Source organism: Penicillium rubens (assembly GCF_028828025.1).
Source record: "Penicillium rubens strain IBT 27055 chromosome Unknown utg000004l_segment0_segment0, whole genome shotgun sequence".
Taxonomy (NCBI): domain Eukaryota; kingdom Fungi; phylum Ascomycota; class Eurotiomycetes; order Eurotiales; family Aspergillaceae; genus Penicillium; species Penicillium rubens.
In genome coordinates, this window is record NW_026890602.1 from 4,430,294 (window position 1) to 4,447,500 (window position 17,207).

General features: G+C 45.9%; 5 protein-coding genes across 5 annotated transcripts; 2 read left to right on the top strand and 3 right to left on the bottom strand.

Annotated features, from left to right (window-relative positions):
• Positions 1 to 619: 619 nt before the first annotated feature.
• Positions 620 to 2,163, top strand: N7525_011618 (aromatic ring-hydroxylating oxygenase subunit alpha; the record flags this gene model as incomplete). Its single annotated transcript, XM_002560389.2, has 2 exons — positions 620 to 1,698; positions 1,755 to 2,163. 2 exons carry the CDS (start codon positions 620 to 622, stop codon positions 2,161 to 2,163), a joined length of 1,488 nt encoding a protein of 495 aa, XP_002560435.2.
• Positions 2,164 to 2,751: 588 nt separating this feature from the next.
• N7525_011619 (cytochrome P450) lies at positions 2,752 to 4,523 on the bottom strand (the record flags this gene model as incomplete). The annotated part of the gene is made up of 5 exons (XM_002560388.2): positions 2,752 to 3,194; positions 3,245 to 3,847; positions 3,902 to 3,970; positions 4,028 to 4,247; positions 4,308 to 4,523. The coding sequence occupies 5 exons, from the start codon at positions 4,521 to 4,523 to the stop codon at positions 2,752 to 2,754; spliced, it is 1,551 nt and encodes a 516-aa protein (XP_002560434.2).
• A 1,261-nt stretch (positions 4,524 to 5,784) lies between these two features.
• Positions 5,785 to 6,074, bottom strand: N7525_011620 (uncharacterized protein; the record flags this gene model as incomplete). Its single annotated transcript, XM_061215554.1, has 2 exons — positions 5,785 to 5,918; positions 5,948 to 6,074. The coding sequence occupies 2 exons, from the start codon at positions 6,072 to 6,074 to the stop codon at positions 5,785 to 5,787; spliced, it is 261 nt and encodes an 86-aa protein (XP_061068066.1).
• A 349-nt stretch (positions 6,075 to 6,423) lies between these two features.
• Positions 6,424 to 6,893, bottom strand: N7525_011621 (uncharacterized protein; the record flags this gene model as incomplete). Its single annotated transcript, XM_061215555.1, has 2 exons — positions 6,424 to 6,763; positions 6,805 to 6,893. 2 exons carry the CDS (start codon positions 6,891 to 6,893, stop codon positions 6,424 to 6,426), a joined length of 429 nt encoding a protein of 142 aa, XP_061068067.1.
• A 3,926-nt stretch (positions 6,894 to 10,819) lies between these two features.
• N7525_011622 (Clr5 domain-containing protein) lies at positions 10,820 to 11,266 on the top strand (the record flags this gene model as incomplete). Its single annotated transcript, XM_061215556.1, has 1 exon — positions 10,820 to 11,266. The coding sequence occupies one exon, from the start codon at positions 10,820 to 10,822 to the stop codon at positions 11,264 to 11,266; it is 447 nt and encodes a 148-aa protein (XP_061068068.1).
• Positions 11,267 to 17,207: the final 5,941 nt, after the last annotated feature.

Sequence of the window (17,207 nt, forward strand, 5' to 3'; positions counted from 1 at the left end):
TGATGCTTGTATTCTAGGATTTTGCTTCACATCTTTTTCTGTGGACATTGGTCCTGTTTGGAGTGGTACGCGAGAGTATCTTTGTAGAATTTTTGTTATGGGACAGATATATATCTCCATCTCCATACAGATAGCTCATTTTACCCGGGTACCAACATTGCTTTAGACTATTGGCATATCTTTGACTATCTTGCACATAACGGGGATGATCCGCCCGAGTTTAATGCGAGAAACGAAGCATTCACCAGAGTTATAACCTGGAAAGCACTCGTGTAAGGGAGAAGTGATTACCCCTCTGGGAGGTTCAACTGTCCGGGACCGGATAAACAGATGGTCCGTTACGATTCGAGTCGAGAATCCCTGGAGGTCACCTGACATCGGAATGGCTCGGAAATTGGAGCCCAAGGCCATTGCCAAACGTCCATTACCATGACAGTTTGCGAGATACTTCCGAGGTGGCGAAAGTCAATCAGGACCTTGGAAAATGACAGGTCAAAACATCAAAGTTAGGTCACCTAAGAGGGTGGTTTAGCACCAGACCCTCCACTCACATGGAGTCATCTGTACATTCTGGATGAGCAATGACTTGACATTAAACCCCCCAATCGAAAAGACCGCAATGGAACAGCATCGTGAACTGCGGGGTTTGTTACACTGCGGGACTTCTGGTGTATTCGCCGTTGGTTCCCTTCGCTCGAGGAGTACGTCTCATGGCTCCGTCATCGCATTTAAGCTCGATGGTCGCGGGCGCGTGATAGGACACCATACATTCAGGATTGCTAAAATAAAAGAACGTCTTGTCAAAGATGGGCCGGAATGGAAACTCCAACTCTCGCATCGCTCGTGGAATATCCTGCAAGGACCTCCTGCCATGACTTCAACAATCTCATCGCTGTTTGGTTACAAACCAGATGACTACGGAGCACCAAAGGCCCCAGCAGAACCCGTCAAAGCTCTCCCGGCTTCTTGGTACCGTTCGCCAGAGATATATGAGTTAGAGAGGAGGGCTATCTTCTCGAAGAAATGGATTTTGATTACTCACAAATTGCGTTTCGAAAAGCCAGGAGACTTCTATCGCTTTGAGATGACTGGATTTTCATTTGTGCTTTGCCTAAACCGCCAGGGGAACTTGAGCGGCTTCCACAACATATGCCGGCATCGTGCATTTCCCCTTGTCTCCCAAGATCAGGGCAATTCCCCGGTCGTTTCTTGCAAGTATCACGGATGGTCATATGGGCTCGATGGAAAATTGACCAAAGCGCCCAAATTTGACGACGTGCCAGGATTCAAGAAAGAGGAACAGAGCCTATTCCCAGTTCATATTCATGTTGACGCACTAGGTTTTGTCTGGGTTAATCTCGACTCCTCCCGAACACCAATCCCTTGGGAAGACGATTTCCAAGGTGTCGACACACAAGAAAGATTCAGGGAATTTGATTTCGGCCGGTATATGTTCGACCACACATGGCACATGAATGGGAATTACAACTGGAAAACCTTGGCAGACAACTACAATGAATGTTATCATTGCTCTGTGGCTCACCCGGACGTGGCAAAGCTGGCCGACCTGTCATACTACTACACCGTCTCGAAAGCTGGACACATCCAGCATTTCTCCCGTCCGAAGCAAGACAAAGTGAAAGATGACATCAAAAATGCCAGCACGTATTATTTCCCCAATGCTTGCATGACAGTCTCGTGGGTTCCCCTTCATACCGAAGCATAACAGTGCGAACTAACGCCTTTGACTGTAGACCGCACTTTTTCTATCTGATGCGATGCGTTCCAACTTCGGTGGGGACTTGCTCCATGGAATATGAGGTCTATCGGAATAAGGAAGCATCTGATGAAGACTTCGAGTACATTGATTCATTTTTCAAGCGTGTTTTAAACGAAGACAAACATCTTTGCAATGCAGCTCAAAAGAACCTAGATGCTGGAGTATTTGTCAATGGGCAACTCCATCCAGACCTTGAGAGCGCTCCTTTATTCTTCCAAAACACCGTGAGGGGCCTTCTCAGGAACCATCGAGACGAGGAAAAGCGCCAGAACATGGAACTCTGGCCAGCTCGCCAGAGCTCCCCGGGCTCAGCCACTGCCGAGGATATTAATTTTTGTGCGGAACTAACATGTAGTGGGAAATACGGTGATCTTGAATGGTAGTTTAGGAGAAATTGGACCGATCCAATGCAGTTTGGATTTTGGAGAGTCGTCTTTTCTTCCATGCACGATGTCCACATACATACATGTGTGTGGACCCGGGATATACCTTGAAAGCTTTCACACAATTTAGGAGTAGGGAAGTTGGCGATTTGCAGTTATTGCATGAAGCAACAAAGTACGGAGTACAAACGGGACCATTACATCCGGTCCCATGCTGCCCTTGATGGACGGTGGGAGATAGATCTACAGTTGTATCTGCAATAATGCAAGGGCGTTAGATGACAATGACACTAGCGCCGATCAACGCCAACCGCGTCACTAGGCTACGTAAGATGGATGGATAACATGTTGGATTCTTGCATCAGTATTCCGTAGCCATATTGGGGTCCAATCACGTCTTTTGATAGGGATGGAGTCGGGTTGATACTGCCAGACACAAGCAATTTGATTTCTGATTTCTACCTATGCATTATACCTTTCTCTCATCCCTCATGTAACATAACAGTTCTCTTGGAAACTTATCACAGTTGTTATCTTCGCTTCTTCCTGTACCGCAATGTGTAGCAGCATTGCCGGTTGAAATTCAAATTAAACTTGACATCCTAACTCTTCCGGGGACACTTCCTCTTGTCGTCTTCGAATGAGCAGATTTGCGGTCGAATCAGCAGTCATAGATACTCCGAATCGCCTGACTTGTGGTAGACGTGTCTCATCAAGCTTGATGTCATATTTGAGAAGGATTTGGCACAGAGCAATTTTCATTTCGTTGGCAGCAAAGAATCTTCCGGGGCAGGCATGCTGCCCGAAGCCCCAGCCTAAGTGAATTGGAGAAGGCGCAACCAGTTGAGCAGCAGTCTGTTGTCCGGGAACATCACGCATTTTGAGGAAACGATAGCCATCGAACTTTTCTGGGTTTTCGTAGTTCTTCTCGTCCCACATGCTATTCGCGGAGACCAAGATGGTGGTGTCTTTGGGGATGAAGACTCCGTCTGATAACTCAACATCGGCGGTGGTGAGACGGCGCATTGGCGCTGTACTCAGTCAATATCTGAACGCAAGGGAAATGTACGGTGAATCTTACTGATTGCGACGGGCTTCAGTCGTTGGCTTTCCTTGATTGTACTGTCCATGAGCACCAACTTGTACAATGAGATCTTATTCCAACCATTCTCGCGCGTCACGGTTATTATCTCCTCTCGCAAAGCCTTGACCAGATCCGGCTGGGCAGCGATGTCGAACAGAATCTGTGTCAGCATGTCCGCCGAGGTATGAATAGCAGCCATGGAAAGCAGAAGCTGTGAGATGGCTGGGTTGTATGGGCGACCTTTGGCAACATCCTCCATCCAGTCAATAGCATCATTGTATTGCGTTGGGGGTGTTCCTGCCTTGATGGCAGCTTCTCTGTCAGCCCTCCTCTTGTTCAGGATTGGTGTGATCAGCCCAAGGGCCTGCTTCATATCCGACCGAATCATTCGGCACGAAGGGAGCACCCGATTCACGAAAGGTCGCAGCATCTTTGGCCATTGTCGCAATTCGTCGGTCGCGCGAATCACATGGACGGCATAGTTGATGGTGATATGGAGCCAGCTGGGGTCTCGACACAGGAGTTCACCCAAGAATACCCTAGAGGACATTCGGGCCAGCATCGGAGTGATGGTAGATCGAAGAGATAAGGCGTGCCATTCTGTCTTGATGTTAGTGTTTCATTTTGACAACACAAACTTCCGATTCAACTCACCCTTCTCATCAGTCCAGTATTTTCGAACCACCTCGGCAGTCTCCTTTGAGAGATCCTCCGTGACACGCCCTGTTGTAGACATTCGGTTAGTCCTTGTCTTTCAGATGTTCTCTTGTGAGCAATTACCCAGTTTGCGTGTCAGTTTCGTCAGCACGACATCGTGCATGATTCGCTCATCTTTTGATCCTTCACGAAAAGGCTCGAAACCAGGAAGATGGGAATGTAACTCCTTGGCGGATGCCTTGTCACGGCTCATGTCGGGATGATTTCGAATCTCATTGAGATATCTCGGTGGGAGTACAACCTGGCATCCATTGTCTGTGACTAGTCGGAACCCCTTAGCAGACTATTTCAATTCTGATGTCAGTCCTGTGTATCAATTCCGATGGGTGATAAATGGAGATACCTTAGCAAACCCGGACTTGATCAGATCCGCCGCACCAGTGACATAGGAACGACGAGACTTCATGCTTCCAAAATCCAAAATGGAGTTTTGGTTGATCAATGGCAATTTGGACCCAACTGCAAAAGCGAACTGCAGCACATAGCCAGCAAGGAGAATAACACCGACCGCAACTACCACATCCCCAGGAAGCGAGCCATTGAGCGCATACCCCAACATGATGAGCTCAAGTAGGTACTGTAGTTACTGTTGAACTCCAGATGAAGGGTACCATTCGCAATATACGGAAGTATACAGGAAATCAGCAAGAACCAACAAAGAATGGGGGTGTTGTCGAATACTGGGGAATGGTTAAATAATAGACACAATTCACATAAGCCAAACGTTTTCCGACCCACGGTATACCGTGATGTATAAGAACATAAAAAATATGAAAAAGAGATCTACGTGTCGCGCTCATGCAAGGGCAATTGCGAGTTAGTCGGCACTAACACCTCAGTGTCGCCGGGCGCTGAGAGAGGGATCGATGAGATGATAGCAAGAAGCCATCAAGTCTCTCTCCTCTGAGACCTTGCACTGTGTAGCGTTCTCTCTAAAAAAAAATGTCCATGTAAGGCTGTTCCTTCTGCAGGATTGAGATGGTTCCGTGACGGGTGGCTTTCCGCCTGCGGCTGTTCCAGGAGCTTCACTCTGCGTACGCATGCTATGGTAGAAATGTAACGGCACGGTGGATTTGGAATGTGGGGCGTTGGAGATGCATAACTTGGTAGGTGAAATACTCTTAGCCCACACCGCTCCCTTATATTTGTTGTGCAAGTGGTGTGTATAAGTCGGTGGCTAGCTGACTGGACTATGTTGATCAGCGGCTCAGCTGAGTCCAGTGCATAAATTCGGGATTGGGCTCTTCCGTGTGAATATCGTACGCAAATGAGCCGTGTAGAACACAGAACAATATCGATAGTCAGACACACCGACGTAAATAGCGGAGGGTGATGCATGTCGAGCGTACTCTGTACAACGTAGCATCAGTGGCAATGCTGCATGAAGCACCTGGGCGACCGGTAATATTCGGCGGTTCTTGAATCTGCATAGCAATGATTGGAAGGAACCCTTGACGCGTATCAACTGATGTATCTGGTTCCATGTGAGATATACGGACCGTTCAACATTTTAATGCCTGGGCGTGCAAAACCCAGGAAGGCGTCAACTATGTTGAATCCAAAGCTGGAGAAGAGAGAGCATGAGACGCGTGCTGATGTTGAATTAAGAGTTTTATAGGTTGGTGATTGTAGATTGAAGGAGAGCGAAGTAGTAAAATTGGACATGGTAGTATTTCGAACACGGATTGGCCTAAAGGAAGCCGCTAGAATAAGAGATAAGCAGAAGAAGGCGAGCAAGGTTTTGGAGAACACCTGGCCTAGCAGACAAAGATCTCCGTCGAAGGGATTCCAAGGTATAGTAAAGGCCAACAGGTGGTAATCTATTGACCGGCAAATCTCTCATGGGCCGCTTCGTCCCCGATCTCCATCATCTTCCTCTCCAATAATTTCGTCATTTCGATCACGACTTCCCCATACTTCGGATCCACATAACAATTGAACAACTCGAGCGGTCCTTCTGACAGTCAAACAACTCCCACTCACGACAATCCTCGCCTCCTGGCAGCGCTCCACCGACGAGCAAATCGTCATTGTACCAGTAGATCAACTTGTACCGATGATTGCGCACTTCGTAGTGTGCGTACGCTTCGTGTTCTGTATCATCACGCATCCAGTACCTGTGATAAGCCAGCTGATCTCATTCAGTGGGGCAATTGCCCCCCAAAATCAACCGGAACGTTCGACCCTGCATGTACGTCGGCGTGGTGACGCCGGCGAAACCCAAGAATGTGGGCGCGAAATCTACGTTTCAGACAATGTCACTGCAAACACTGCCAGCCTTGATCTCTTTGGGGTACCGAATCATCAACGGCATTCGAAAAGTCTCTTCGTAAATGAAGCGCTTGTCAAACCATCCATGTTCTCCAAGAAAGAATCTCTGATCCGATGTATAGATGACAATCGTTATTTGCCAACTCCGATCCGAATCGAGCAGTTCGAAGATTCGGCCAACATTGTCGTCAATGCTCTGAACGGTACGGAGATCCGTTGCACGTAACGGTGGAACTCGAACTCAGCCAGTTCCTTTTTGGACTCAAAGCGGAAGAGGTGCCATCCTCGTTGCCAGTGAGTGTCATCATTCGAACTTCATCGTCCGTGGGGGGCGAGGGAACCTTCCGCATACCACCCGCCATCTTCACCCCGACTTTTCTCCGATCACCATCAGGCTGTGCTAGACCAAGGTCTTTGTAAGACAGGTCTTCCGAAACTCGCATTTTAGCGATTGCGGCAGCCCTCGCGCGATCTTCGTAGTCATCCGAAAACGTGTCAGGCAGCTTGATTGGATCTTGATACAGATCCCTGTCTCTCCTGGTATTCCCAGCTTCGATGCGGCGTCTTACGGTGGCACATGACGCGGCTTGGACTGGTCTCGACGTTTAATGAAATGGAGAGTCATATCTGTAATGACGTCCGTCGAGTATCCTTCCATGATGTGTGTACCGTCCGGGCCAATGAACTCGGGTTCATGGTATTGGCCTCGGCCCATGGGCTCATGTAATTTCCCTTCTGTTGGTGTGGTCACGTGCTTATCACGTGATCCCCGCTTCCCAGGACTTCCTCATGAGATAGCTTCCCCCTCTCTCTTCTTCTTTTCTGATGGCGGCAACGAGAACAGGGACAGAGAAAGACTGTATTCGCTATCTGACAGATGACTAGGGGAGGAAGAAGGAAGAGAGGAAGACAGACAGAGAGAGAGCTGGAGACAAACAACAGGCATGACTAGCCTGAACAAACAGGCAGCCAGCCAGGTCACATGACCCAGGCTCCAACACCCCTCAGGCTAGACATCCACCGACAAACACTCTCCTCGCCCCCCCCATAACAAATCACTATTTCCTAGTATCAAATTCATCACCAGTATCACATCGAGCACCAGTATCAAATTCATCACTTCCAGTATCACTTCTTTCCATCTTTTGCATCCTTCTTCTCCATTCGTGCTGTAGCGTAGCACCAGACTTCCGGGAATGTAAAGGATAAAGGTCCTTTCAGTCATGAAACAGGAAACTGACAGAGTGCATGCAATATGTATCGGAATCGAGACGTGCGGGGTTCGTCATATGATCACCCCTGCTTCTTAGCGCACTGGGATTTTTCCTTTAATCCTAGGGCCCCCCGGGCCCCCCTGATTTCTAATAAGAGTTAGTCTTGATATATAGAGATAATACACTTTCATTCCTCTCCCCGCCATTTATATCTTACCCGGTTAATAGGCCTTATACCTAATAACTATATATCTTTATAATTCTAACTCTTCTTCTTTAACTACCTAAGATATAATAGCTCCCCCAATTACCTATAGCGGCTTATAGAATAATACTAAAGCGCTTAAGTATCTAAGTCGGATTAGTAGCGAATCACCGACGTCTACCCTAGGCGAGGAACTAAGGGAGACTTAAACCTAAAGAAACTTACCTAAGCTAAGCGATAAACCACTTAAGGAAAACTACTAGCTTATTAACGAAACGATCCGAAGACTCGAGCTTTAGGCTATAGAGTATAAAGTAAAAGTGGCTTTATAATAACGAATTCTTATAGCCTAAAAACTAGTTACGGAAAATAAGAAAAAGCTCTAAGAACTAATAGGACTATCGAAACGGCCCTAAAACGATCGCGGTTCTTTTATAGAGAGCGAGTAAAGCTAGAAGGGAGAGATTAAGCGGGATATTAGTAAGTTTAAAGAGAACTTTAGTATTAAATAGAGAGAAGACTAGTTAAACGACCTTAATATACTCTTTAAAGGAGCCCTAAAGAAGTATATCTTAGGAATCTAAAAAGCCCTTATAGCTACTAACTTCCTCTATACTATATATAAAGGTAAGTAGGCGATTTATAAACGAAAATACCCTAAAGATATATCGAACTAAAAGGCCTTCTAAGAATAGACGAAAATATTATTTCGAAATTTATATAATATTATTACTAATATCTTTATCCTATTCTAAGAAGCGATAATAAGGCCTTACTAAGACCCTTAGAATTTCGAAAACTACCTTAAATCGCTAGAGAATTACCTACTAAAATAGACTAAAGAGTAAAGGGCCTAGACACTTTTTATAAAGTTATAGAAGCCCCTCTAAGATATTATAATTATAAATAGTAATAGATTACTTCCTATAAACTAAGACGAGATATTAAACTAGTATCTACATTTTACTATATCTACTTTATATATTAGAAAAAGAAAGACTACTTACTCTAGCGATATAATAAGCGTAAATAGGGAAACTATTATAGTTCGGTACCGAATTATTCTTATACCGAATATTAAAGGGTCGCGGAAGAGGATAGCCTTATAGAAGAAGCTAATTTAGAGATAGAGCTAAAGGATATAAATCCGATAGAAGATTATAAAACTTAATAAATTCTAATATAAACTCTTAGACTACTAAGAAAGGAAACGGTACCGCTTCGGTATTAGAAGGTACCTATTTTATTTATTAAGATAAGAATTACTAGATAAACGAGTGCCTATAAAGAGGAACCTTAGTCTAAGTATTAAGAGTAAATTAGACTAGATAGTAGGGAAAAGTAGAGGAGCTAGATTAATTCCCGATACTCTAGTTTAATACCCGCTAATTAGGACTATAGTATACCTTTATATACCGATTACTTTAGGAGATAGTTATAAAATATATATAGATCTAGATATTAGTGCGGAATATAATATAGTTAGTAAGGAATTTACTATTAAAAATAAATTATTAGCTATACCTTTCTTATCCTTAACGCTAAAAGGTATCGCTTTAGATAGACTCTATACCTATAGTATATTTTAGGTACTATTTATAATAAGAGACTCTTAAAGTACCGAAAAGATAGTAAAACGACCTTATATTAGTATCGATAGAGACTTAAGGCTAGAAGGAAGCCCTATCTTTTTATTAAGAACCTTTATTAATAAATTCGATATTATCCTATAATCTAGTATCGATAAATAGTAGTTTAGAGTTAAAGGATTTAAACTCTAGAAACCTTATAAATTTATAAAGTAATCTAAGAATATAGCTATTATTTACGCTTTAATTAAAATACTAGAAGAGATATAGCTATCTAATAAAGACACTAATATACTAGCGAAAGATTAAGATCGAATTCCTCCCGAATTAAAGGAGTACTAAGATATATTTAACTATAAGAAAGCGGGTATACTACTAAGAATAAAAGCTTCTAACTATACTATTAAACTTAAAGAAGGTAAAACTCTACCTTATAGTCCGATTTACCCCCTTTTATAAATAGAGCTTAAAGAACTATAGGCTTATCTTATAGATAATATTAAAAAGGGACGGATTAGACTATCGAAAAGTCTAGCGGGAGCGCTAATCCTATTTATCCTAAAGAAAGATAGAGGACTATACTTATATATAGATTACTAGGGACTTAACTATATTTTAGTTAAGAATCGCTACCCTTTATCTCTTATATCGGAAATCCTTAACCGACTTTCTAGAGTAAAATATTTTAGTAAGGTTAACGTTAAAGACGCTTACTACCGGATTTAACTATAAGAAAGTAATAAATAGAAGATAGCCTTCTAAATCTAATATAGCTATTTCGAATATATAGTTGAGATTCGGAAAGGATCGCATGGTTTGTATTAAGTTGGCTTTGCCAACGACTAAGTACTGCGGAATACGGTAACGATAGTGTACATAAGTGCAGAAACGGATCCATATGGATCCGGCCAATAAGCCATACGCCATGTTTACATAAGGAAATGGGCTTCTGGGATCACATCTTCCCCCACCGAGTGGAAAAAGGTCCTCCGTTTCCCGAAGGTCACGTGAGTGAGCTCAAAAACTCCCCCAAGATCCCAGAAAGACATCATCAACAAGCGTGCGTACAAAATCAGATCCGTCAAAGACAGTACAGGTATGCAGGGGTATAAACAAAGGAAATATCTTAGTAAGTCTCCAAGAATAGTATCAACAAAGGTCTTTGGGCCTTTGTAAGACTCGGGGTCTCTGACAGGGGCCTGAAACAGGTGGCGAGGGTATAAAATTAGCTTACTGGCGGTTGTCAAAGGGAGATCTGAGAGGCGTTTAGACAAAGGAGGGCGCTTTCAAGGTGTAGACTCCACCCATTGGTGTCTGCGAAGGGGCATAGCGGCCTCGGCTCAAATGCCTGATTTTTAAGGGTTGATGCCTGAATTTGCCTAGTTTTTGCCTGATTTTAGACCGCTTTCCACACCGCTCTATACAATGTATTGTAAATTGAGGCTATTCGCCGCGCACAAATCTCCCATTTTTGAAGCTATTCCCGCCATACAAATCCTCGTTTTTGTCAAACCATAGGCGTTGAAGTCTTCCCACCGTCCAAACCCCCGTTTTTGATGCCTTCCGACCGTCCCAAATGCCACCTAAGATCGATCTCGACCCCTACAAAGATGAGATCGAGGATCTTATCTCTCAGAAGACTACACAAGCAGCTATTCGGACCATCCTACGAGATAAATATGATATCATTGTAAGCCGAACAAGCCTACAGACCTGCCTTTCAAACTGGCAGGTTATATCATTATCATCATCACATACGAATAGAGTTGATATCCGTGACCGTGTCGAAGAACTCCTACCTTTCCATAATACTCGTGATATCCTTCGGATTCTTACCGTAGATGGTACGCCTTCTTCAGAGCGTACTATTCGTCGAATCCGGGGTGATCTTGGTATTAAACTCCGGCTCTCTCCTGAAGAGCGAGAGCAACAGCTCTCCGATATTGAAGCTATTTTGATTAGTGAGTTTATTATTGGTGATATTGAGGACTTCGGGCGCCGTACTCTTTATCGTCACCTCTAGGCAATGGGATTATACTACACTGAGTATTCGCTCCTTTCCTACGCTACTTTCCTACTATTATATAATTAAATACTAACCTTTTTCACTTCTTAGGGCCCAAATCGAGACCGTTTATCACCTCCTCCGTCCTGATGCTATCGAGGGCCGGCTCCCTGGCCGACGTCGCGAGAGAGTTAATTATATCTCACCAGGGCCGAATGATGTATGGCATGTTGACGGGCATATGAAGCTTGAACCGTTCGGTATTGAGATCTATGCTGCAATTGACGGATACTCTCGGTATATCGTTGTAAAGGATAAAGGTCCTTTCAATCATGAAACAGGGAATGACAGGATGTGCGCAGCATGTATCGTAATCAATGCGTGCGGGGTTCGCCAGGTGATCGACCCTGCTTCTTAGCGCACTGGGATTTTCTTTTAATCCCAGGGCCCCCGGGCCCCCCTGATTTGGGACAAGAGTTAGTCTTGTCACATAGAGACAATACACTTTCATTCCTCTCCCCGCCATTCGTATCTTACCCGGTTGACAGGCCTTACACCTGATAACTATATATCTTTACAATTCTAACTCTTCTTCTTCAACTGCCTGAGATACAATGGCTCCCCCGGTTACCCGCAGCGGCTCACGAAACAACACCGAAGCGCCCGAGCATCCAAGTCGGATCGGTAGCGAATCACCAACGTCTACCCCAGGCGAGGAACCAAGGGAGACCCAAACCCAAAGAAACTCGCCCGAGCCGAACGACGAACCACTCGAGGAAAACCACCGGTTCGTCAACGAGACGATCCGAAGACTCGAGCTTCAGGCTGCGGAGTACGAAGCAAAAGCGGCTTTACAACAACGAATCCTCGCAGCCAAAAAATTGGTTGCGGAAAATGAGAAAAAGCTCCAGGAACTAGCAGGACCGTCGAAACGACCTCGAAACGATCGCAGTTCCTCTACGGAGAGCGAGCAAAGCCAGAAGGGAGAGATCAAGCGGGATATCGGCAAGTTCGAAGAGAACTTTGGCATCAAGCAGAGAGAAGACTGGTTAAACGACCTTAATGCACTCTTCAGAGGAGCCCCGAAGAAGTATGTCTCGGGAGCCCAGAAAGTCCTCGTAGCCACCAACTTCCTCTGCACCGCACACAAAGGCAAGTAGGCGATTCACGAACGAAAGCACCCCGAAGACGCATCGAACTGGGAGGCCTTCCGAGAATGGACGAAAACATTACTTCGAAATTCACACAACATTATCACCGATATCCTCATCCTATTCCAAGAGGCGACAATGAGGCCTCACCAAGACCCTCGGAATTTCGAAAACTACCTCGAATCGCTAGAGAATCACCTACCGAAACAGACCGAAGAGCAAAAAGCCCAGACGCTTTTTATGAAGCTATGGAAACCCCTCCGAGATGTTATGATCACAAACAGTAACGGATCACTTCCCACAAACCGAGACGAGATGTCAAAATTAGCATCTATCCTTTACCATGTCCACTTCGCACATCAGAAAAAGAAAGACCACTCACCCTAACGACACGACAAGCGTAAACGGGGAAACTATCACGGTTCGACACCGAATCACCCCCGCACCGAAATATCAAGGGGTCGTGGAAGAGGACAGCCTCGCGGAAGAAGCCAATTCAGAGGCAGAGCTAGAGGATGGGGATCCGATAGAAGATCACGAAATTCGACAAACCCCAACATAAACTCCCAGACTACTAAGAAAGGAAACGGTACCGTTTCGATACCGGAAGGTGCCTGTTTCATCTGTCAAGACAAGAATCACTGGGCAAACGAGTGCCCGCAGAGAGGAACCCTGATCCAAGCATTAAGAGCAAATCAAACTAGACAGTAGGGAAAAGTGGAGGAGCTGGATTAATTCCCGATACCCCAGCTCAATACCCGCTGATCGGGACCACAGTACGCCTTCATATACCGATCACCTTAGGAGACGGTCGCGAAACGCATACGGATCTAGACACCGGCGCGGAATGTGATATAGTTAGTAAGGAATTTGCCATCAAAAACAAATTACCAGCTGCACCTTTCTCGTCCCCAACGCTAAAAGGCGTCGCCCCAGACAGACTCCGCACCCATGGTACATTCTGGGTACTATTCACAATAAGAGATTCTCGAGGCACCGAAAAGACAGTGAAACGACCCTGTGTCGGCATCGATAGGGACTCAAGGCTAGAAGGAAGCCCCGTCCTTTTATCAAGGACCTTCATCAATGAATTCGACGTTATCCTACGACCCAGTGTCGATAAATGGTGGTTCGGAGTCAAAGGGTTCGAACTTCAGAAACCTCACAAGTTTACAAAGCAATCCAAGAACGCAGCTGTCATTTACGCCCTAATCAAGATGCCAGAGGAGGTATGGCTACCCGACGAAGACACCGACGTACCGGCGAAGAATCAAGACCGAATCCCCCCTGAATTAGAGGAGTATCGAGACGTATTCGACCATGAAAAAGCGGGTACACTACCGAGGACAAAAGCTTCCGACCATGCCATCGAGCTCGAAGAAGGCAAAACTCCACCTTACGGTCCGATTTACCCCCTTTCACAAACGGAGCTCAAAGAACTATAGGCTTATCTCGTGGATAACATCAAAAAGGGACGGATCAGACCGTTGAAAAGTCCAGCGGGAGCGCCAATCCTATTCGTCCCGAAGAAAGACGGAGGACTACGTTTATGTGTGGATTACCGGGGACTCAACCGCGTTTCGGTCAAGAATCGCTACCCTCTACCTCTCATATCAGAAATCCTCGACCGACTTTCCGGGGCAAAATACTTTAGTAAGGTCGACGTTAAAGACGCTTACTACCGGATTCGACTACGAGAAGGTGACGAATGGAAAACGGCATTCCGAACCCGATATAGCCATTTCGAATATATAGTCATGCCATTCGGACTATCCAATACGCCGGCCACTTTCCAAAGTTATATCCATACAGCGCTAGCAGGGCTAGTTGACGTCATTTGTGTGGCATATCTGGATAATATCCTGGTTTTCACCAAGGACCGCGAGTCCCATTCGACAGCGCTTCGCCAGATTTTCGAAAGGCTACAGAAGGCAGAGCTATATGTAAAGCCTTCGAAGTGCACATTCTACCAGAAGGAGGTCGAATTCCTAGGGTTTATCGTGGACGGTTCGGGAGTGAAAATGGACCAGAGCCGCATCCGCGTGATCCAGGAATGGTAAGAACCAAAGAGCTACCATGACGTCCAAGTTTTTCTAGGATTTTGCAATTTCTACCGTCGATTCATCAAAGGATATTCCCAGATTTCCCTACCTCTCACATCCATGATGAAGGGGAGCAAAAATGGGAAAAAACCGGGTCAAGTGACACTAAACAAGACCGAATCGGCAGCGTTTCGGAACCTAAAAGGGGCTTTCCAGTCGGCGTCCCTGTTACGCCATTTCGACCCAGAGAAACATATCAGATTGGAAACAGATACGTCGAACCAAGGAATGGGAGGAGTGCTTTCCCAACCTGATGAAGAAGGGCGTTGGCATCCTGTCGCTTTCTAGTCCCGAAAGTTCTCGGGGCCCGAACTCAACTATGCGACACCGGATCAGGAGCTATTCGCCATCGTTCATTCCTTCCAACATTAGAGACACTATCTAGACGGTAGCAAGTATCCCATTGAGGTGCTATCAGATCATACTAATCTACGTATATTTATGACGCAGCAAAAGCTCAACAGCCGACAGGCGCGTTAGTATATGTTTCTCACGCCTTTTGACTTTATCATAAAGCATAGGCCCGGAAAGACAAACCCCGCAGACGGGCTTTCCAGGATTCCTAACTCCGAGCAAGCAATCGTAGGAGAGGAATTGACGATCCCGATTCAAAACCGAATCGTGGACGATCAACCCCCGGACCTAAGAGAGGCCGAGGAGGAAACGGCTCTAACTATCCAAAGGATTTTAGAAGCTAAGGATCTAGACGCAGATCACGAGTATGATTCAGATGAACATAACTCAGAATTCCAGTTTGGACTTGGTCAAGAGACCGCACAGAGAGATCCTGGGTCCAGTGCAACTACCGAGACGGTGGTGAATCGCGCGAGCACAGAAACAGATGACTGGTCTGAATGGCGAGAACTATGTGACGAATTGAACATTCCATTCGACGTCACGGATACTACAACAGTAGCAATCCAGTCTATTAGTACGGACACTATAGACATTCTCGAACAAGTGGGAAAACTCCAATCGGATGACCCAGAGACGAACCGCCGAAAAGGTGACGTATCGATCTCGAAACCTGGCAGCAAAGGCTGGTCAGTCGACGCCTCAGGATTACTACAGTACCGAGGACGTCTATATGTGCCGGGAAAGGAGGGCATCCGTATAAAATTGATGCAATTACATCACGATGACCCTACCGCAGGCCACTTTGGTAGAGCAAGAACCGAAGAACTCCTAAGGAGAGAATACCACTGGGTGAATCTACAGGCGGATGTGCAGAGATATGTCAAATCCTGCGCAATATGTCAAACCGCCCAAACGCCAAGGCATCGTCCTTTCGGCAAGCTCGAATCTCTACCGATTCCATCCCGGCCCTTTGTCGAACTGTCAATGGACTTTATCACAGGGTTGCCTCAATCGATCTGGAAAGGAAGGATAGTGGATGCCATTCTGGTGATTGTGGACCGTTTCTCGAAATGGTGCCTCTTCTTCCCAGTTTCGACAACGATGGATGCTTCGGAATTGGCCGAGCTTTTCCATCACGATATCGAACTGAGGTTTGGCCCACCAAATGGCATCGTATCTGACCGGGGATCCGTTTTTACGAGCAGATTTTGGTCGAAACTGTGTTATATGTCCCAGACAAAATTGAGGTATTCGACAGCGTTTCACCCCCAGACCGATGGTCAAACGGAGAGGATGAATCAGACACTCGAACACTACCTTCGGTGTTTCATTGACGAGCAACAGAAGATGTGGCCCACACTCCTACGCACAGCGGAATTTGCATGCAACAATGGAGTCAATACAACAATTGGAATTTCACCCTTCCAGGCCTTATTAGGCTACAATCCCAATTTCCAAATACGCGCCGAGGACGGCAGCGTAGAGAGGGAGGCACCGGCAGCAGTATCGCGAATTGAGAAGCTTCAAGAGCTCCGCGAAAAGCTGCAGGAAGCATGGCGAAAAGCCACCGAGACACAGGCGAATCATTACAATAAACGCCACCAAGAGATGACATTCAAAAAGAACGACCTTGTGGCCCTCTCGACGAAAAACCTGCGATTGAAAGAAGGTACGACGAAGAAGCTATCACCAAGATGGATAGGACCTTTTAGGATCCTTGAATGTGTCGGAAAGCAAGCGTATCGCCTGCTACTCCCTAGCCAGTACGCAGCGATTCATAACGTATTTCCTGTGTCTTTGCTACAACCATAGCATCAACGTGAGGGTGAACCTGAGCAATTACCTTTGCCAGAGCTGGCAGATGACGACGAATGGGAAGTCGAGGAGATAAAGGATGACCAGCGGTTCGAAGACGAACTACACTATCTAGTGAAATGGTATGGCTGGCCCTCAGAATACAATCAATGGGTACCCGAGAGTGCAATGGTGAATGCACCAAAAGTCATCGCGAGATACAAAAGGTCCCAGAGAAAACAAAATTGATTGGAAGCAGCCGATTACACACCGCATCAACAGCGAAGCGATATGTGTACAATCTCAAATCGACCCTGTCTCACCCCATGGCCAACGGAGAGACACAAAAGAAATTCACCAAGCAAAATAAAAGAAATCCAGGTCCAAAACCTCTCCGAAACGATACCGACAAACCACCGCTACACCTGCGGATCGAGGGGGAAACCCTCCAGGTGTGACTCAAGGAAAGGACCAACCGCGGGCCCCAGCTCAGAGGAGCCGACCAGGTCTTACACATCTTGGCGGAAGGCAACGACGCCAGTGTACCAAGACCTG